At 46.1% G+C, this 22,453-nt stretch overlaps 1 protein-coding gene across 4 annotated transcripts in view; it reads right to left on the bottom strand.

The window, feature by feature from the left end:
- Positions 1-14,276, bottom strand: part of LOC119167769 (SH3KBP1-binding protein 1) — a 433,186-nt gene extending 418,910 nt beyond the window's left edge. For all 4 annotated transcript variants that reach the window (XM_075865768.1, XM_075865770.1, XM_075865764.1 and 1 more), the window contains exon 1: positions 13,891-14,276. Coding sequence is in view for 1 of the 4 variants with exons in the window: in XM_075865764.1 (XP_075721879.1) it covers positions 13,891-14,027 (137 nt within the window). In the remaining 3 variants the exon portion in view is untranslated. The remainder of the gene's footprint in view (positions 1-13,890) is intronic.
- Between the last annotated feature and the right edge of the window lie 8,177 nt (positions 14,277-22,453).

The following is a 22,453-nucleotide window of genomic DNA, read 5'->3' as shown; positions in this document are numbered from 1 at the left end:
GTTCAGGAGTTCAGGGCGAGAATCCGGGAGAAGAGGAAGTTCTAGACAGGGAGTACCGGTGGCACAATCTATCAAGGCAGAATGCGTCAATAGGAAGTCCATGCCCAAGATTAGGTCGTGCGGGCAATATTAAAGCACCGTAAATAAAATGGGGACATGACGGCCGGCAATACTAGCACGAGCGGTACACATTCCAGTGATGGCCACAATTCCACCATCAGCGACACGGAGGGCTTTAGTTGCTGCAGGAGTGAAGACTTTTTTGAGCAGGCGACACAGATGAGCCCTCATTATAAACACTTGAGCTCCGGTATCAACTAACGCCGCCAAATAAATACCTTTCACATACACCTCAATCAAGTACGTATTAAAGGGGAGCGTCAACGGAGGATTTGGATCAGTCGCAAGTGATGCAGCACTACCTCTCGGAGCTGCATGATCTAGTTTTAAGTCCAAGAAGATCCATAGTTGACCGGTGATGGATAGCGGCGTGGTTAAGGCGATGGGGAACGGCGGCATTGAGGTGACAGCGAACGAGCAGTGGAGCGGCTGTCAGGGACGTCGGAAGAAGGGTACACACGACTGGGCGAATACAGACGGGAGTCCTCGTATGGTCGAGTAGAGGAAAATGGGCTCCAATTTGAGGGCGTCCAAGTGCTGCGGCAGTGGCGGGAAATATGGCCAACTCGGTGGCAGCGGAAGCAGATCGGCTTGTCATCTGCAGTTTTTCATTACGCTGGATTGCGGGATCGCGGAATAAAATGCAAGTCATGGCATGGTGCGTTTGTTGTCATTGGTCTGGAGACAGGTCGAGAGACAGAGCATGCCACAGGAAAACCGAGCTTTGCAATTTCCTGCCTCACGACGGCTTGACTAACGGAGACCGCCGGAAACGTTTGCGCGGCGCCATGGTCGAGGGAATGCGAAAAAAATGGTGCCGGACTTGACGCCTCAAGCTCCCGTCGAACTATTCGTGTCACGCTGTCCTGCATGGGTGGTGCGGCACCGAGACCGGTGCAAAAGGATGTAACAGCCGTGTTTGGTAGCCGCGTAAATTGAGGCAGAACACAGCGACTTTTGGCCATTTCGAAGCGGCAGCATTCCTTGATAGTCATATCTACGGTCGTTACGTTAGTGAGGCGAGCAAATTGAAGGCGTCGTCCGCGATGCCCTTTAGTATGTGGCCCACCTTGTCACTCTCTGTCATTTGCTCGTCGACTTTTCGGCACAACGCGAGCACGCCCTGTATGTACGAGACATACGACTCTGTTGAGGACTGCACACGAGTGGAGAGTTCTTTTCGCGCTTCCATTTGGCGACCGGATGGGTCCCCAAAAATGTCGCATAGTCGCTCCTTGAAGGTATCCCAGCTGGTGAGCTCGGTCTGACGGGCGTCGAACCAGACCTGCGGGGTGCCAGTAAAATATTACGTTGGCTAGCATCATGGTAGGGTCCCATCGGTGTGTCTGGCTAACACGCTCGTACATACGGAGCCAGTAGTCAACGTCAAGCCCAGGTTGTGCGAGAATGTACCGGGATCACGGGGGGTGGGCATCGTCAGGTATGTAATGGCTGGAGCTACAGATGGAGATGCTGACGGGCTGTTGTCATTGGTAGCCATGGCCAGAGACTGAACGGTGCGACCCTGCGAAGCTTCGTGGTGAAGACGGGGAACGTTTTACCTCCACCAAATATGTTACGGAAAAGACGAGACGCCGTAACGATGAGGCTGGGGATTAGATACATTCAAAACCAGTGGTAATGGCATAACTGGTTCACCAGCGATCGAGCGGAGACAACTTTTCGTCTTCCTCGTCAGGCGCACACGCGCGTTGCCCCTAGAATATCAATATACATGCATGTAGCAATATGAATGACCTGGCAGCGGCACTTGTCTAAACAGGAGACGATGTGAGAGGCCTCAACATATTCAGTTAATTTGTGCATAACACGTCTACATAACTTCTGACTATGTAACAATCTATATCGTTTTGTTCCTTTGTGTGCAACCGTCGTGACTGGTGTGGTAAGTGGCTCATTGGTGTGTTTTTACATGTCCTTCATCCAAATTGCTGTATTTACATTTTGCTGGTGTTAGCGCTCTGTGAATTTCGCAAATTCACTTTGCCCGTGTCTCGATGGCCGAAAATGTATGCTCAGCCTTTTACTCTGACAGAGGCCGTGCTCAAGCCGAAACGCTATGCAGTAAAAAATGTGCAATTTCCATCAGCATGCTTCTGCACACATTCAACTACACTGACATCTGCACTAATAACCTGTTTAATAACATGGGTCGACCACTAGCCCTGGAAGGCTATCGGTCCAGAAGGTACATAACCATTTTTTTTGGAGAGGGGGATTTGTCAACGAAATTCGACTGACTGAATGAGAAACCGCACTTAGTGATTAAGATTTTCAGTTAAGTAGCACATACAAAATAATGAATATCTTCATGACTTCTTTGCGCAAACACGTACACGGACACAAGAAAAAGAGGCAAACAACACGGGCGCAAACTCACAACTAGTTTATTTTGAACAACGAACTGTACTTATATCTTCACGTAGCCCACACGCCCCCCCATCCAAAATTGGTACGCACCCACAAGACTTGCAGTGATCCACCAGATCAAGTCTTGTGGGTGCGTACCAATTTTTACAGACACAAAGATTTTGTCAACTCACAAGAGAAAAATTAACAGGGAGTTGATTGAAGCTTTCCATATTAGAAACTTGGGAGAAAAATGTGTTAGCCAAGCTTCCGTCACCTTGTCCGATAAAGAATTTCACTTTTTGAAAGGCACGTGCTACAATCCGTCTGCAGATGCGTGAACTCTTCAATTTTTGCCGTTTTTTTCGTGGTTCTTATCATGACGTAGCGCTGAATAAGCTTGCTTTGGGTTATCTCGTTTGTTCCTGGATCCACCGATGGGGGAGCGTGTGGGCTACGTGAAGATATAAGTACAGTTCGTTGTTCAAAATAAACTAGTTGTGAGTTTGCGCCCGTGTTGTTTGCCTCTTTTTCTTGTGTCCGTGTACGTGTTTGCGCAAAGAAGTCATGAATGAGTACCAACTCGCCCAACTTTCAGTACTGTTGTTAATGAATATCTTGTGTGCTTGATGAAAACATAAATGTCGGCTAGTTGGGTGTAGAACTTGCGCACCTTGCAAGCACAGCGGAACAAGCACAGAGGAAAGAGAGAACTGAACGCCAAGCATCAACTGAAAGTTTGCTGACATCAAAACATGTACAAACATACGCAGAACTCACAAGGAGGTGCAGACAGCACAACTAACACAGATCCCTGCAGTGTCACTTCAGATATACTGTTTCTTTCACCAGCAAAGCCAGAGAAGGTGCACTCATACATCTATCAGCTTCTATGCTGATGCAGTATGCCTCAGTGATATCGTGAGCTTCCTGTGCAATAAAACTGTGCAAGATACCAGTGTCCTTAAGGTCCGACATGCAGGAACACCTGCAGCAGTGATCTGCCAAATGCCAATGAATGGACAGCTGCACGGTGCTTTCTAGGCCTTTCATGATGATGATGATGTTTGATGTTTTGTGGCGCAAGGGCCATTTCATGGCTAAAGAGCGCCAGTTCATGGTACTAGAGATATGCACAATGATTGTGATAATCAGCTGTATAAGGGCCTTAAAATTCTTTGTGCTAAGGCGGGTAAAAACATACAAGTAATAAAACCATGACCATGCCTGAAAAGTGTGTGGTGTTAATGGATGATAAAAGTTTGTGATAATAAAAACCACGGTGGACATGTATGGCATTAGCACAATTGCCTCGATCATTCACACCCTTGCAAGCGCTTTGTTCAGTGTAGCCACCGCAGCGGAGACCTCTCAGGAGAGGTCGTGCTACGGAATGCCCGGGTATATGACGTGAAAAGTACGGACTTCTCTCAAAAAAGCCAACAACTTTTTATGTGTGAAAAGTGCTTCCCTACCGACGAACATTACAGAATGAAGTGGTATCTGTTGTCAGTAGGGTAACGGAAAGTGTCGTCTTTTCATCATGTCTAATTCTTTACACTGGATTAGAGCGTGAAGTACGGTGGGTGCTTCTCCACATCTGTCACACAAGGGTGGATCGCCCCCAGACAAAAGAAATGAATGTGTTGTGTGCGTATGTCCTGTTCTTAACCTTGGTGATGATGATGTTTGGTGCTTTATGGTGCAAGGGCCAATTTATGGCGAAAGAGTGCCATTTCAGTGCCTAGAGATGTGGACAATGATATGGTGCGCGGCTGTATAGGGGCCTTAAAATTCCTCGCGCTAACGCGGGTAAACACATAAGTATTAAAATCATGACAGTGGCGTGATTTGTATAGTAAAAATGGGTGACAAAAACTTTTGATAATAAAAGCAAATATTTCACACTAGCACAACTGCCTCATCAGCGCCCTTGTGTCCAAGGGCCGTGAGACAAGTGCTTTTCCATGTAGCCACCGCAGCAGCAACCTCTCATGAGAGGTCGCACTACGCAATGCGTGGGTGTATTACATGATAGAAGTGGACTTCTCTTAAAAAAGCTAGCAATGATTTATGAGTGAAAAGTGGTTCCCTACCGACAAACATTGCAAGGTGTAATGGCATATGCTGACGGTAGGTGCTGTCGGTCGGTAAGTGTTTTCTTAGAGTGTCTAATTGTTTACACTGGATTAAAATGTGAAGAACTGTGAGTGCTTCACCACATCTGTCATACAATGGTGGATCGCCACTGGACAAAAGATATGAGTGTGTTGTGTATGTGTGTCCTATCCTGAGCCTCGTTAGCGTTACCTCTGTATGACGTGATTTGATACTGGCGGCCAATGACCAAGGTGTGGCTTAATAATATGTAGTTTGTTTTGTGTGTGTCTATTCCACTTGTTCTGCCAGTAGTCCCTGAGCTTTCGTTTGAGAGACGGTTTAGGATCAAGGGCCAAGATTGATATGGGTGTAGTGGCAGTGCTGTCGTGGACGAATGCAGCAAGCTGATCCGCCATCACTTTGAATTGGATCTCACGGTGCCCTGGCACCCTGCACACTACATGTTGTTTGAGTGTGCATAAAATAGAGTAAAGTGAAAGGTTAATTGGAGCGCGAAAACTTGACACAATCACTCACACACGCACACACCCATGCATCAAACACGCACAGCGCTCGAATTTCACGCTCGAATTAACCTTTCGAAATGTTCTACCAACTAGCCCAACAACAAGTTCTTTTAGAGTAAAGTGAGATGAGGACAGTGTTTTTTTGTTTTTAAGAGTTTGCAGAGCTGTTACCATACTGAGGGAGTCCATATAGATTACTGTTTTTTGTAGTTGTAATTGTTTGATGTGTTTAGCGGCCACAAGTATTGCGTAAGCTTCCACTGTGAAGATACTTGTGTCTGGATGTAGAGGGCCAGCATCCGAAAAGGGTGGGCCGACAGCAGCGTAGGACACAGAGGAGTTAGACTTTGAGGCATCTGTAAAGAACTCAGGACGTGTGTATTTGTGTTGAAGTTCCAAGAAGTGTGTTCGGATATGGGCAATGGGCACGTGTTTTGTAACTTCTAGGAAAGGCACATCGCAGTCTATAGTCTGCTACTGTCCCGGTGGCGGGTATGCTACAGGAGCCGTTAAACTGTGTTCAAGTGGCACACCAGTTTCCTCAGCTAGACCCTTCAGGCGAACTAAGTAGGTCTGCCTCATCGAAGGCCTGTTTTGAAACAGAATGGAGCTCGACAAATCATTAATAGTGGAGTATGAGGGGTTCTTCTTGTTTTCTTTCACCTTAAGGAAATATACAAAGGACATGTAAGTTCTCTGCAGATCAAGCGACCACTGATTTGACTCAACGTAAAGGCTTTCTACGGGGCTGGTGCGAAAAGCACCAGTAGAAAGGCGGATGCCCAAATGGTGCACGCGGTCCAGCATCTTCAAAGCACTTTGAGTCGCAGACTGATAAACAACGGCCCCATAATCTAAGCGGGTGCGAATGAGGCTTCTATACAAATTCATGAGACATTGCCTATCACTACCCCACGTAGTATGTGACAACACATTTAGAACATTCATGGCTTTTACACATTTAGCTTTTAGATACTTGACGTACGGCATGAAGGTTAACTTGTGGTCCAAGATTAGGTTTAAGAATTTATGCTCAGCATTAACAGACAGACGTTGACCATTCAGTTGAATGTCAGGTTTTAAGCGCATACCTCTCTTTCAGGATGTAGGGTTTGTGCTGTGTTGAATGGAGTAAGTAGCTGCGGGGCAGGCCCATATAATATGGTCGAGCTCGGCGTTAGGTGCACCATACGCTTTGCATTGTGGCATGTGAACAGCGGGGTAAATACGGCTGTACAGTGACGGACAGGGAAAAGTGCGTGTCTGCAATAGATACCAGGTAGTGGACTGCGGCTTACTAAGACACTTGTGTGCTGGTGGGTATTTAACGCTAGCCTTGCGGTAATACATTAGGATTTTTCCAAAGGTAATCATTCTGTCCCTCGCATTGTCGCAATACGAGGAGACCATCATCTCTCGCTCAGCCGCATTAGGTCGCAAGGGGTGGTGCTCTGTTGGATGACGCGCCCAATGGACGAGAGCTCGGGCGGCGCCATGAGCGTGTTCGTTTGCCGTGAGCCCCGAATGGCTTGGAGTCCGGATGATCTCAACACGGCGGCGACGTAACAGAGGTGTACTTGTGAGAATTCGCAGCACCGGTTGTCATCACGGCCTAGTAGTGGAAGGCTTTGCTGCTTATCACGTGCCCAGAGGACCAGCTCTGGGGTGTCCGGCTGGCCAAAAACGCCGCCATAATTCAAGGCCTGGCCGCCGCCTGAGGAAGAGGGTTACAGAGGGGCCCGTCTCCCTGCCCCCCGCCACCTTTGACCCAAGCAGAGACACTTCAATAAAGTTTTTTTTCTCTCTCTTTCGGGAGAGCAAGACACATGTGCTTTTTTGTGGGTTCAGTTGGAATCCATTTTTTTCCGCCCACTTGGAGACCTTGTCTAAACCTAGCTGAACCTGCCGCTCAAACATTGCCAGGTTGCATGACTCAAAGCCAAGCTAGATGTCATCGACCTATGCACAATAGAACATATTGCAGGAAATGGCCAGGTGCAATGAATTCATTTTGATAATAAAAAGTGTACAACTAAGTACACCACCTTGCAATACTCCCGTTTCCTGAACAAATGTTTGGGAGAAAACACTTCCCACACGGACACGGAATGTCTGATTGGACAAGTAACTCTCGATTATGGAGAGCATTCTATCGCGCACACCCAGGTGAGACAAGTCTCTTAATGTGCCGAAACGCCATGTTGTGTCGCAAGCCTTCTCAATATCCAGAAACACAGCAACGAAGTATTGTTTGTGGACAAAAGCTTCTTTGGTCTCTGCCTCGATACGCACCTGATGGCCGGTGGTAGATCTACCCTCTCAAAATTCACACCGGAATCGGTCAAGCAGATTGTGTGTTTTAAGAAAATGTAAAAGTCAGCAGTTTATCATCTTTACAAAAAGTTTACAAAGGCAGCTTGTAAGTGTAATGAGCCTACAACTCGAAACTGAGGAAGGGTCCTTGCCCTTCCTCAGTTAAAATAGGAATAATTATAGCCTTTTTCCAGGAAATAGAAATAGCACCAGAAAGCCAGATAGCATTATGCAAGCAAAGTAGTGTTTCTCGCGTTTCGATTGGTAGGTCTTTCAACATTTCGTACACCAGATGATCAGAACATGGGGCGGAATGACTGCAGGAGTTTAGTGACGTTTGGAGCTCAGCTAAGCCGAAAGCTTGGTTGTATGCTTCGTGTTTTGTACATTTGTGTTCCAGTTTCTACTTATCAATTCTCGTTTTGTATTTTTGGAAGGCTTCACTATAATGTGACGAGCTGGACACTTTTTTGAAGTGTGCGCCGACAAAGTTTGCTTGATCTTCCAAGCTGTTACCTTGTGTGCTTACGAGAGGGAGTGAATGTACTAGTTTAACCATATGGTGTAGTAGCGCAAATTCACGGGGATAAGAGGACAAGAAAACACGACACTCGCTATATGGTTACACCATACACCATATGGTTAAATGATGTCTTACCAACTAGCCCAGCTCTCAACCCTACTGAATGTACTAGTCTTCCTGCTATTCTCCTTATCATGGCCCATACTTTAGCCTCCTGTGTATATGAATTTATGCCTGATATAAAGTTGTGCCAACTTTCTCTTCTGGCCTGTCGACGCGTCCTCCTGCCTTGAGACTATATGTTTTCAAAATTTGTAAGATTCTCCACTGTCGGAGAGTCTCAAAGCATCTTCCACGCTTTATTTTGCTTTCTGCGTGCATTCAGACACTCACTGTTCCACCAAGGAACGTGTTGCCTGGTGGACCGTCCAGTTTGTGGGATACACTTTGTTGCAGACTGTCAAAAAGTCTACAGCTGCATCTATACTTGATTGACATATGTTCGACCAACTTAAGCGAGTAGCTTCTCTGAATTTTTCCCAGTCCGCTTTATCTGTCTGCCATCTGGGAACATGTGGAGGCTCTTCTTCTAGTGGTGTACTTAGAATGATCATAAAGTGATCACTTTCAAAAAGATTGTTGATCAGTTCACTTTCCATTGAAGCAGGGGTACAAGCGATGGCGACACAATGCTGAGATCTATGCATGAGTAGGTTTTGTTGGCGAGGCTAAATTATGTTGGCTCTTTCCTATTCAACAGACACGCACCCAAAGAAAAGAAGAACTGTTCGATTAGGCAACTTCGTGCATCGCAGTGAGAGTCGCACCGTGTGCATTCAAGTCCCCAAGGACGACATAAGGTTCCGGTAATTCACCTACACTGCCCACTCGAACGCGGAATGTCCGGTTTGACAAGTAACTTTCTATTATAGTAAACATTCTGCCATGCATGCCAAGATGGGACAGGCCTCTTAGTATTCCTAAGCGCCATTTTGTATCATAGGCCTTTTCAATATGGAAAAACACGAAGAAAAAGTATTGCTTATGAACGAAAGCGTTTCTGATCTGTGCCTCGATACCAACAAGGTGGTAGGTGGTGGATCTACCCTCTCGAAACCCGCACTGGAATTGGTCGAGCGAATTGTTTGTTTCAAACAAATGTACAAGTCGGCAGTTTATCATTTTTTCAAAAAGTTTGCACAGGCAGCAGGTAAGTGCAATAGTCCTATAACTCGAAACTGAAGAATGGTCCTTGTGGATTCAAAGTGGGAATAACAATAACCACTTTCCAGGAAATAGGGACAGCGCCAGATAATCAGATAGCATTCTTCAAACGAAGAAAGGTTTTTTGTGTTTCGATTAATAGGTTTTTCAACATTTCATACACCACACGGTCAGAGCCTGGGGCAGAATTACTGCAAAAGTTTAGTGATGTTCGGAGCTCACCTAAGCTGAAAGCTTGGTTGTATGCCTTGTATCTAGTACATTTGTGTTCGAGTTTCTGCTTTTCTATTCTTGTTCTGTATTTTTGGAAAGCATCAGTATAGTGTGACGAGCTGTACACCCGTTCGAAGTGTGCACTGAGGAAGTTCGCTTGATCTTCCGAGGTATCACCCTGTGTGTTTACAAGTGGAAGCGAGTGTGCTTGTCTTCCTGCTACCCTACCAACCATGTTCCAGGGTTTAGCATCCTGTGTATGTGAATTGATCCTTGACAAAAACTTTTGCCAGCTTTCTCTTCTGGCTTGCCGACGCATTCTCCAGCCTTGAGACTATTTTCTTAAAGCTGTCAAGATTTTCGGCTGTCGGTGAGTTCTGAAGCAACCCCCTTGCTCTGTTTTGCTGTTGGCGTGTTTCGGCATTCAGAGTTCCACTACGGCACACGTCGTTTTCTAGGGTGTTCATTCGTTTGAAGGATGCATTTTATTGCAGCATCAATCAAAAACGCTGTGAAATAGTTGACAGCAGCATCAATGCTCAAAGTACATATGTCACTCCAATCTAAGCGAGCGATGGTATAAAACTGTTCCCAGTCGGCTCTGCTTATAAGCCATTTGGGAACCTGTGGTGGACACTCAGTTGCTGTAGTTGTGCTCAAAACAAAGGGGAAGTGTCACTTCCATAGGGATTACTGACAACTTTCAACTTGAGTAGAGGCACAAGAGATGGAGATACTATGGTTAGATATATGAAGGAGTAAGTATTATTAGTGAAACGGTGCGGGGATTATTAGTGCGAGAGGTACGGGGATCGATACCCAGCACTTCCACCACTTGAAACGGGTTGTTGAACAAGCAGGGGTTGACTCGGCAAACGAGAGCTTTATTTAGCGCAACGGCTAACTGAACCCAAGCCTGCGATCACAGCAAGTCTTCTTCCTTTTCTATACTCGAGCTCCATGCCCACTGCCCTCGTTACATTAGAAATATTGTAATAGGTTGGTTCTTTTCCACTCAGAAGACGCGCTCGACGAGAGAAGGAACTGTTAATCGGTTGACCTCTTGCTTCGCAACGAGAGTCACCCCATAGCTTGCTATGAGCATTCAAGTCTCCAAGAAGAACATAAAGCTCCAGAAGTTAGTCTATTAAGGAATGGAAGTTATGTTTTTGTAGGTGATAGCTTGGACGTACATAAAAAGTACAAATTGTGATCAGTGTGTTGAAAAGCACAGCTCACACAGCCGCTGCTTCAAGAGATGATCGGAGTTTAAAGTGTGCACATCAAATCCCTTGATTCAGTATAATGGCAACACCTCCGAATAATGTCATGGCATCATCACGGTCCTTTCGGAAAATAATGTATTTACAGAGAAAGTTGGTGTGTTTTGAATTTAGGTGTGTTTCTTGTACACACAGCACTTTTGGCGAATGTTCGTGCAAAAGTTCTTGGACGTATTCAAGGTTCCTGAGAAGGTCCCTGACATTCCAATGTATAATTCGAGTGTTCGTAGTAAATGTAAAGTAGATCTGTGTGTTTGAAAAGCGAGTGGCTGTTTAGGTGGGGAGTTTGAATTCATGTAACAGGGCCATCACCAGGCCTTGTTATCTGCTTTTTTGTTTCCTTGGTGCGCTCCAAGGAGCCACGCCTCTCTTTCGGCCCTAAGGGTACCGACATATCCATTGCCTACTCGGAGGCACTGGATGCTCGCACGTGTGAGCTGGTAGTTCGAATTCTGGGCCTCGCCTGGTGAGGGGAGGCCTTGAGACCTGAGGAACCTGGAGTCTCCGGTCTCTGTTGGCAAGTAGGCAGAGTAGTCTGGACTACAGCCACCATGGAAGCAGGTGCCACAACCGCCGGCTCGCTATGCGCGGGCTGAAGGAGTGACAAGGGCTGTTGCGGCGGTGCCCCTGACGCGTCGTATCAGCGTATGTAGGTCGATAAAATGGCGAGACTCTTCGCCGTGCTTCCTTAAATGAAATGTTTTCCATCACCTTCAATCTAATTATCTCCTTTCCTGTCTTCCAGTATGCGGAGGAGCGTAAATATGCCGCATGGTTTCTTTCACAGTTTACACAGTGTGACGGTTGTTTGCAGTTCTCAGACACGTGGCCTAGGACTCCACATTTTGCACAAGTCTGGCGACCACGACAGCTTTTAAAGCCGTGGCAATACCTCTGGCATTGGAAGCAACGACGAGGGTTTGGTATTTATAGCCTGAGAGAGGTCTTTGTGTACCCTGTTTTAATGGATTCTGGATGTTTACTGGAAGCAAATGCGAGTATTCAGTTTTTCGTTGGTGTTTCCTTGTTATCTATTCTGATGATAATTCTCTGTACATTAGTCACATTTTGGTTTTTCCACCCCTCCAAAAGTTCAGTTTCGTTCACGTAAAGAAAGTCTGTGTCAGATACCACTCCGCGAGTTATTTTCATTGATCTGTGTGGTGTTACGGTGATCGGTACGTCACCGAAAGTTGAGAGGCCGTCTAGCTTTTCAAATTGTTCTTTGATCACAATTCTGAGGAGGAGGTCTCTGCTAGCCATTTTGGTTACCTTGTATCCAGCCCCGAGAGTTTTGGTAAGACACCTGGCAACTACGAAAGGAGATACAGTCCTGGTTTTCTTTTCAGTTTTTTCACAGTGAATGACGTGGAAGTGCGGAAATGTTTCTATTGGCAGGTCGAAAAAATTTAGGTCATCAGTGCGTACTCGCTTTAAGCCAGTACGATTGGTAAGTGGGGGGAAAGCTCTATGCATGCTGGTTTAATTTTTATTCAGCAGCATTGGCGGCCGCCCACTACGGAGCCCAACAAGGGGACGTTGCAAGTTTGCGGATGCTGAAAGCTTGCAGGCGTCAGCCGTACAACACTGCCATAACCCAATGCGCTTAGACCAAGGTAGGCTATTTGCACAGTGTTGACCCTTGCCGCCAGGAAAATGGGAAGTAAACGGAAGAGAGTAGAAGACAGGACAGATAAAAAGTGAGAGATAAAGACGAAGATGTAGGAAGAGAGAGATAGAAAAAGGCGACTGCCGATTTCCCCTGGATGAGTTAGCCCAGGGGTGCCGTCTACGTAAAGCCGGGGCCGGGGCCAAAGGGGTGTGTTGCCTCTGCCCGGGGGCCTTAAGGTCTCATCCACCGACGTCAGGTCAACCCTCAGGATCCCCTTTTCTTCAAAAATGCCAATGCCACGCACGCCTAGGCGTGGGAGAGTGTCGAAACTCCCCCGTTAGCTTGAGCCCGTGGTGTCGCTACGCACCAGACGCCTACTTGCACAGACTCCCTTGCGGGGCAGCCTTTCATCGATGCAGCACAGCACATTCCACGAGTTGGTGGGACCATGTACATTACTTCCACTTTGCATTCAATGCAATGTGTCCTATGCTTTCTTGTGCCACCAGCCTTTACATGACAGTGCAAATTGCATTGACTAAGTGCAAATTTGCCAAATGCCGAAAAAACAATGCTGCACGTTTAGGTCACCCTTTTGAGGTGGTGGAAAAACGTAACCAAGGGCCGCATCGTTTTAGTGCTGCTTGATTGACGCCAGTGTGGATCCTGGAATATCAATTCTTTAATCCGGCGATGTAAGCCATCGGGGAAGACAGTCCTTGGGGACTCATTCACTGAACTTCATGCTGACCGGTTGTGCCCTCGCGATCTCTGATGTAGGCGTAGCTCTAGACAGCTGGGCTGGCCCTACTGCATCTCCTGACACCGATCTTCGACGACAGTCTAGCTCTGGCCTACTGGACTCGTCCTACGCTATCTCCTATCGCCGACAAGAGCTCTCGCCAGTAGTGCCCCGTCCACCGACTCCTGCGACTGTGTTCATCTTTCCTGTTTTCTTACTTCCATCGTTAGCTGTCCCTGCACCTCACTCTCTCCTTCCTCTCTCTCTATCTTTTTATTTTTTAATCCCTCTCTACCCCCATCCCTTGTGAGCTACTGTTGAGGTGCCCTCCCCCTGAGAGACAGTTACGGGGCTCACTTTTCTCTTCTTTTCACCTAAAATCACTTCCCCCCAAGAGAGCCCTGCGTAGGTGCGGAGCACCTGGAACTGAAGGCTTCACGAAAACTGGTCAACTTTCGCCGGACGCAGGTCTAGCGCCCGTCCTTTATACGTGTCTGTCTGTCAGTTTAAGATGCACAAGTTATACCATACCTGAGCATATGCACAGTTAAATTTTTTATTTTTTTTTACCGCGGTGCACCATTTCTGCAGCTGGCGCCTTCGAGAGCACAGTCAAACTTTCTTTAAGGTAGATCACTGTTTCTTTACGGTTGCTATGAAACATTTTCTTTATATAATATGTGATGACGTTGGTGGACGAAAAGGAACAAGTGCCAAGGAATTACGCCAGATTCTATGCAACCGTAATGTCAGGATATTGCTGGAACGCACATGAAGTGGTCATCAAAATACACTTTGGAGGCGGGGATTCAAGCAAGCATTATCACTGGTTTCGGGCCCTGAAACCCTAAGAGGCGTCTCACCTGGTTCCGCCAACGTTCAGGTTAATGATGTCGCCAGATAACTGGTAGCTCATGGCGCGGCCGGCAGGAACGGTTCGAGGGGTCAACGAATCAACATCACAGAAAAGTAACTGTGGCACAGCTGTGCGCTGTGTCATCGATGGCACGCAGTCATGCGAAGCTCAGATTACCACAAGATCACCAGTGCAAGCCGACGAAACACGAGCAACACAATAATAGTGCGCGTTGATGCTCCTCATCTGACAGACGAAACCGCTAGCTACACGGCAAGCTAGACTAGGGCGGCTAGACCAAGGCGACTACCGCAACGATGGATGAATGGATTGATATGGCTGTACCACAGCCTCCTAGATTCTCTTGCCTGCCGGATTATCGGCGGTCACGTGAAGCGGCCGTCGTCGGAACTGCGGTCACAGAACTCCTACCAGCTGCGGTGGTGACGCCACTTAAGTAAGGTTGTCTTCAAAAAAACTTTTGCATTTTTAGAGCTTATATACAACAAAAATAACTTTAAAAAGTTTTAAAAAGGCGCAAACATAAGTATAATTGTTTATAGTTAGCCCTACGTAAGTAGAGGTGGGAAGTGTTTCGGTTCACCCGGTGGCACGAACCTTTTCGAGGCAAACACGTTTGGTTCACCCAATAGCCGCTTAAAGTGTATGAATAGGTAGCGCTAGAATCGGTGTGTTGGAAAATATTTTTCAGGCGATTTAGGCGTTCTTTATTCGGTGGTTCAGGTAGAGTTCCTCACTATACTCCGTTTTATACATCATGTACAACGCTGTCAAAGCTAGCGCTCCTGTTTGCGCTGTGTACTGCCGCGACCAAAAAGTAGTGCGTCGCTTGGGGTGTACGAGAATCAATAAATGCTTCTTGGGAAACTTTTAAGCATACATATTTGTCATCAAATTAAAAAACAAACGCCTGTGTTGTCGGATAAACAATTCTTATATGCGAGTTGGTAATTTATGTTTGTCGCTTTTGTGTCAGGTTTTCGCTCTCCGCGCGACCCGCGCCGCCGTTTTTTTTTTTTTTTTTGCTTGTTGTGGCAGCTTCGAAAAAATGCACCTGTCGTTAACCCAGCCTCATTAGAGCTGCTGTGCTATCTAATCAATGAATTAACGTCATCTTACACGCAGTACTCGCTCACATCAACGAGGTAAACCGACAATGCGGTATAATCGCGACAAAATCGCCATGCTGGTCAAACCTTGGTGCCAGCTCAGCAGGTTCCGGCCCTCACAAGGGAACACGGACACGGTATGCTACAAATGAATAGATACGTGCAGTTCACTTCCGCGTGCAAGTAAGTTGAAGTTACTGAAAAAAAAAACAAGATTTCAAATTGAATTCGCCAAAAATTATAAAAAAAATGACACCACGTGGATTCGAACTCATGCACTTCAAAACTACGGTGAACTCTCCGGAGCGACGCGTCAGACCACTCAGCTACAAAACCTTTTTTTTTTATTATTATTATTTCCGGTAAACTTCAGAAACGCGTTACTAAGATATATTACAATTCACTACATACAATACAAAAAAAACTTAAAACATAACTATAACACATCGCATCCTAGAATTCCTTCATGGTCAGTAGGGCTTCTACCCTTTCTACCCACAAAGGTACACATTCGTCTGTTCTTACTACCTCAAGTAATCTTGAGATGCTTTCCTTAAAATACTCTCTTGCTGGTCTTCTGTCTGGGTCACAATGAAATCCAGCCATTCTAGAGCGCCATATACTGTGCAAGGCAGTCATCATGATAAAATCGAAAGGTAATCCATCCTCGTTCTCTATTGCCAAATACCTGATACCATGAGGGTCTAACGGAAACTCTTTTTTGATTGTCCGTTGTAATACGTCCCAAAAATAAACTCCTTCCCAACAGTGCAGGAAAACATGGCCGATAGTTTCCGGTTTCTTACAGATTAGACAGTGAGATCCCCAAGGCATATAAAACCCACGCTCCTCTAGGAAGGTTCTTACAGGAAGTGTTCCAGTGTGTAATTTGAAAAAGAACGTTTTCGCACTTGGAGCTGCTGGCATTTTTTTTTACTCGTTTAAGTACGTTCTGACCCTTGCGTGCTGTATATAGCGCTCTGTACAGTGGGACGGGGAGCATCGTGTCACATAAATCTTTGTACAGTTTTTTCTTTCCAACAGACCACAGGTAGTCAGTTGAAAAGCGAACACACAAAAACCGCACGCTGGCCACTACTTCTTTCATGTATCCTTGCACAGCCCCTGGGGTAACATGGGTGCTCACAACAAACTCGGGCAACAGTCTACTTAGTCTTGTTTGACACACTGTTAGTAGGAAAGGGTCTCTTGTCTCACGAAAAAAGAAAAACCTATTTACTAACTGCTTGATAAACAGATGTCCTAGCCCAAGACCTCCACACTTCACCCGTCTAAATAAATTCGTGCGACTGCACCTTTCCCAGTTAGACCCCCACACAAATATTGCAAACACCCGATGTAATTTTTGCACATTGACCCGGGAACAGTACAGCACTTGCATCACATACCACAGCTTAGACACAAAAAACCAGTTGCATGCAGTAGCCCTAGCAAACATGGACAGATAAGTTGCATTCCACCTATTCGCTTTTTCTTTAATTTCTTTCGTTTGCTGTGTCCAATATTCGTCACTACTTTTGTATGACTCGAGCGGTACTCCAAGATATTTAACTGGCGTTCTTGTCCATTTAATGGCTGCGAAAAATTCTGGTGTTGAAGGCCAATATCCATGCCAGAAGCCGAGGCATTTACCCCAGTTTATGTGGCTTCCTGTAACTTCGGCGAAATATTTAGAAACTCTGATTGATTCTTCAATACCGACATAGGTAGTGCTACAAATCGCAACATCATCAGCGTATGCGAGTTGTTTGACCTCTGAAGATTGTACTCTAAACCCATTAATCATGTCATTCTGCAATATCGACTGACATAAAGTTTCAATATAGATGCAAAACAAAAGTGGACTAACAGGGCAACCTTGACGCACTGAGCGCTCGATTCTTATGGGGGGGGCCCAATGTCTTGTTGATAATTAGTCTCGTACTACCGTTCCGATATGCCATGGCTACTCCGTCAATAATTATCTTACCAACATTAATGTGCTTCAATACTGCAAACAAAAGAGCGTGGGAAACGCAATCAAACGCTTTCTTCAGATCCTGCTGGAGTATGGCCACACGAGCATGACAGGTGTCAACACATTCGAGCACGGATCGCATTTTATGAACGTTTGTAACTATGGACCGACCTTTTATTCCACACGTTTGGTGTGGACCGACGATATCTTTTATTACTGACTGAAGTCTGGCCGCCAAAATTTTCATTAATATTTTGTAGTCAACGTTTGTCAGTGCGATTGGCCTGTACGCTGTGACGTGCCTGAGCTTTTCAACCTCGTCTGTTTTCGGAATCAGAACGGTACGCGATTCACCAAAGGATGGTGGTAATTTCTTTTCCTCATATGCCTCATTAAAAACGCCCGCAAGTATTGAAGACAATTCGCTTTTAAAACATTTGTACCACTTGGCACAAAGACCATCTGGTCCTGGAGATTTCCCAGGATTTAACTTATCAATCGCCCGTTCAACTTCAGATGCAGATATAGATAATTCCAAAGCGTTTTTCACTTCCTCACTCACTTGCGGCATGAGTCCTAAATATTCGTCTTTAAATCTTTCTAGGTTTGCCTGTCTACACGCAAAAAGGTTTTCAAAATGACTTGAAAATACGGATAAAATGCTGTCCGTATCAGTTACTTCGTGACCATCCTTCTCTATTTTCTCGATATGATTCCGTCGAGCGTTCGTTTTCTCCACCCCTAACGCTCTTTTGGTTGGCGTCTCTCCAGCCGCTAAAGCCTCGGCCCTAGCACGGACGAGTGCACCGCGGCAGCGTTCCTCGTCATGCTGTGCAAGTTTCTGCTTAATATTGCGTATGTCAATTTTATACTCTCCCGGTTGTCTGCACTCCAAGTCTACTAGTCTTTCCAAAGTCTTTTGGAGTTCTTTTTCTTTATTTTTCCTTTCATAACTCAATGCGCAAGAACGATCAATAGCTTTTATTTTTATTTGCTGCTTGAACTCTTCCCATTGTTCTGCAAGTTTAGCTCCATCATCCATTTTTATTTCATTGATGCAGTTCATAACCTGATCTAAGAAATATTCGTCAGTGATCAAAGTGGAATTCATCTTCCACAGCTCCCATGAGAAAGTTCCACCTTGTGTTTTCTCTCCCATATCACATTTAACTAAACAATGATCACTAAAGTGTATTGGGTAAACAGCATATGTCTTGCAGTGGGCTATTAATTCAAGCGACACGTAAATGCGATCAAGGCGCGCATGGCTATTCCCCTGAAAATGTGTGAAACGCACCTCCCGCGTTCCCTCCATACAGCTGCCCACGTCTTCTAACTCGAATTGAGTAACTACGTCCGCTAGCGTCCTACTACTTTTATCGTAATTGGCGCGTCCATTTGCTCGATTTCGCCCATTGAGGACGCAGTTAAAATCACCAAGTAATACAGATTTCCTTTCCAAAGTGAAGTGCTGCTTTAGGCTTGAAAAAAAAGTGATCGCTCCTCACAAATGGTTGGTGCATAAATACACACTATACGCCACTGACATTCATTGAATACAAAATCACAGGAAACCAATCTACCAGATGGGCAAGCGAAGGTATCTTGCACTACCAAACCCGGTAACTTCTTAATTAATAAAACGCAGCCTGCAGACGTGCCTATTGCTTGACTTACAACTGCGTGGTAACGCGCCGTAAACCTCAGCACCATGCCCCGGGTCTCCTCCTCACCGTCTACTTTTGTTGCTTGTACAGCAAGTACATCCAGATCATGATCCACAAGTAGCCTGTAGACTTGGCTCTGTTTCCGCTTGGCGGCGAGACCTCGAACATTTAACGTTGCCACTCTAAGTTTCGGTGCAACAGCCATGTCTACACAGTGAAGAAGTTAGCCCGGGGCATGGTGCTTACCTTCGGCGTCTAGCATAGAGCTAGACATCTTCGGAGCCTCCAGGTGGACCCGTGCCACTGGAGGACAAAGGTGGCCAGTGATTGTCCGATATCGGGTTGGGACGCAGCCTTGTGCTGCTGCGTCTGAACGAAGTCGCCTTCGCAGGTGGCCCCTCTTCTTGCTTTTCGCTGGACGCCTCACGCCGTCCTGCAGACTGCTCGCGGGGTCTTTTGCTTGGCGCCCCACCACTGATACTCTCGCACGACACTGGAAGTTCGGTTAATTCCACCGGCTCAGGCTCCTTCGATGAGGTGCTTGTGAAGCCTTCTTCGGTTTGGCCGGCTGGCTTTTGAGTAACCACCTCCCCAGATGCTATGTCTGCTTTGGCTGTTGGTTCATCACCACCAGTCGGTGTAACTGTACCTGTTGAAGGTTCAGGGTTCACCGCGTCGCCTGCGCCTTTCGCCGCGTCTTCAGCCTCGGTCACGTCCATCACCAACTCTGCTGTGTCGTCACCTTCGGCTGATCCGATAGCCGATGCGTACGTGCGCATGCACGCATCTTCGCTGTGGCCGAACCGCCGACAACGCGAGCATCGGGGTACCTTACACTCTCTTCTAACATGGCCGGTACCTTGGCAGCGCAGACACTGCATTGGCCGACCAGGTGCAACCACAAGTGCCAGTTCACCAGCCACCCTGATTTGATGGGGGAGATCTTCAACCTTCACGCCACTCTTGAGTTTAAGAAGCACAGTTCGTGTGGTTTAACCCTTGTCGCTGACACCTTGAACACGCCAATGCTCCCTTGTGACTTGTACGACCTTCCCATAAGCCGCCAACGCCGTTCGCACGTCTTCATCGTTGACGCCGTACAGCAGCCAATGAAGACGCAGCCGCACCTGCTGATCCTGGGGGTCTACGATGATGCAGCGTCGGCCCTTGACTTTCAACTCCTTCACATCCAGCAAGCGTTTCGTAGCGTCCGCGTTGTTCATGGTGACTGCCCAGACATGATTTATCTGGTAGGCCCCCAGTGCCAACACCTCCGGCAGCAGTCCTGTAGGTCCGAGCGCGTCTCGGAAATCTTCGACTCGATACGGTCTGCCGCGCACATCACCGTGTAAAAACACGGTGTTTTGCGCGACGCGTCCCTTGGGCAGTGGTGGCAAAATAATCTCATATCCTGCGTCTTGGTCTTCGGTCATCCTGTTACCGCGGCTAGTATGTGCCGCAAACGCCGCTCCTACGGAGCACATGATTCTTGCGTCCGAGGCGCATGAGTGCCGACGAAAGAATGACTCAGCTACAAAACCGCGCGGAGCAACACCTCGTGTTTTCTTTACGGACTACTTGCCTAGTCTTCACAGCGTTGCACCTGATGTATGAAACGGAGTATAGCTTGTGACACACAGTCTGTGGCGGGTTCATCGTATTCTAGTCGTGATGTTGTTTTCTCCGATGCTGATGTTGGATTGGACTGTAATTTGTTTGAAATGGCGAGAACCGCCTCTGCCCGTGGGGTCGTGGTCGCTTTCTGTTGTTAGAAAGTGATTCATACGCAAGTCGCTGCCGCTTTTGTTAGTTTCTGTGATGTCGCCGTGTTCAGGAGCTTCTCATCCGTGCTTATCGAGTAGTTAAAGTCATTCGCCCGAAGTGCTTGCCACCAAATCTACACGCAATGATAACGAGCATAAAATAAAGGCCTTTGGAACGTGATTTGTGAATGCTGGTCCGACGTATGTACTGCGCGGATGTATGGTAGGTGCATGCGTGTTGCTTGAGGACTGATCAAACAGCTGGTGTCACTTGGGAGGAAGTATATACTGTGCCAACGCTTTCGATGAAGCTTGTTCTGACGTAAGTGCGCGAGATAGATACGGAATGCACAAGTTGGAATTAGAGAACGTTCTTGTCCGAGTGGCTTTATTAAGCAGTCGCAGATGATGGCAATTTGTTTGCTTAGCAGTGTGTGTTTAGATTGGGGTAACCAACAGTGAAGGTAGTTGTGTGTGGGTGAGAAAATTAGTTTTCTTTGTTGCGGTGCCTTCCAAACAAATCCGTTATTTCTTCTCTTCATTGTGTCGGTCTCTTGATATGGCACTAAATTTTGCTATCTGCTCTTCGTGACACTTCCTCTCGCTCTAGGATGATCTAGTAAAAGTTGACGCTAAAGTTCAGCCGAAGTGTTTAAAGTTCCTTGCAGCTAACCACAGCAACATTTCTTTGTCTATGTGATCAATTGGACGCATGTTATTTGGCACGCCTTTTATAACACAAAACGTTTCTTTTTGTTTTGTTTTTCGTTTACTGAACAGTCCGGAAAAAATCGGGGACATCTGTCCCGACTGGGACAGCGCGGGCAAAGTCTTGTACAGTCCAGCGAAATTCGGGACGGCTGGTAACACTAGTTTAGGCAAGTGAATAAAAATGAAAAAAAAAATGTAATAAAATAGAAATTTCATTGCAGGGAGCATTGTTGAGCTTCAATTTCTAACCCGTAAAGGTCCTTTTAAGAGTTAACATTGCCGCAATACAGCAGTGTCATGGGGTGAAGTGCTTGCAGTGTATTGTAGTAAAGCATACATAACGCGCGCGCGTGTGTGTGTGAAATGGAAGCGTAGCACTGCTATTAGGCCCGATGCGATGCGCCGTGCTTTGTCTTATTACTGGTCTCTCGACAGACGGCATCAGCACCAACTTCAACCTTTGTAAAGAGTCCATATGTTCCCCCAAAATTATTTTTTAATTGTGACAAGTGATTCACACTGCAGTAAACTTCTAGTATATCGCATGAATAATTTAAAATTGTTGCATGGCCCCCAATGGAGAAGTGAAAGATACCTGGGACAGACTCCTTGGTACTCCAGATTTTGTGCCATCAGATATGTGCTCTAAAATGAAAATGATCATTATTATTGAAAGATATACTCAGGCTAGGTATTGGAGATAATTGTGCATGTTTTGCAAATTTCCTTTTAAAAGCTCATGCTTCACTTTATTGGGTTTTCTTTAGTTATTAAGAAAAATAGCTCCCCAAGAATGGTCTAAAATTAAACACACAGTTTGTCATGGGGCAAGTTAAGCTTAGCAAGAAAATGATTCATGAAAACCATTCTGTCGCATAACTAAGAGCAAGGTGGTTTCAGGAAACATGTTGACCTGAGATGATGGCACGTGTTCAAGCATCTTACAAAGGCTGCTTGTTGTTATAATGTGGCTGTGATTGGACAAATGTCTGTCATCAGGTGTGGAGATACATCACATCTCTGATGATCAAGTTTTTAAAGAATGGGTTTTCAGGGGATGCTAAAAACTTTTCTTGAAGGGGTGAGCATTAGAGAGCATTTTTTGTTAAAGTCTCCAATTTTATTAGGTTAGCACTGAGGCTTGCAGGTATGTTAAATGAGCATGGTCACTTAAGTAACACTCAGAGGTCAATAATTATAGGGTGAACAGCAAGGTATGTATGAAACAGGATTATGCAAATTGCAGAAATAGGCATAATGAAGTTGTCGTGAAGAGTTTGTTAACAGTACATTTACAGGCTTCATGCAGAATTGGCTTTCC

Source organism: Rhipicephalus microplus, chromosome 6, assembly GCF_043290135.1.
Source record: "Rhipicephalus microplus isolate Deutch F79 chromosome 6, USDA_Rmic, whole genome shotgun sequence".
Taxonomy (NCBI): domain Eukaryota; kingdom Metazoa; phylum Arthropoda; class Arachnida; order Ixodida; family Ixodidae; genus Rhipicephalus; species Rhipicephalus microplus.
The sequence above is the reverse complement of the archived record's forward strand: the minus strand, read 5'-3'. Positions and strand labels throughout refer to the sequence as shown.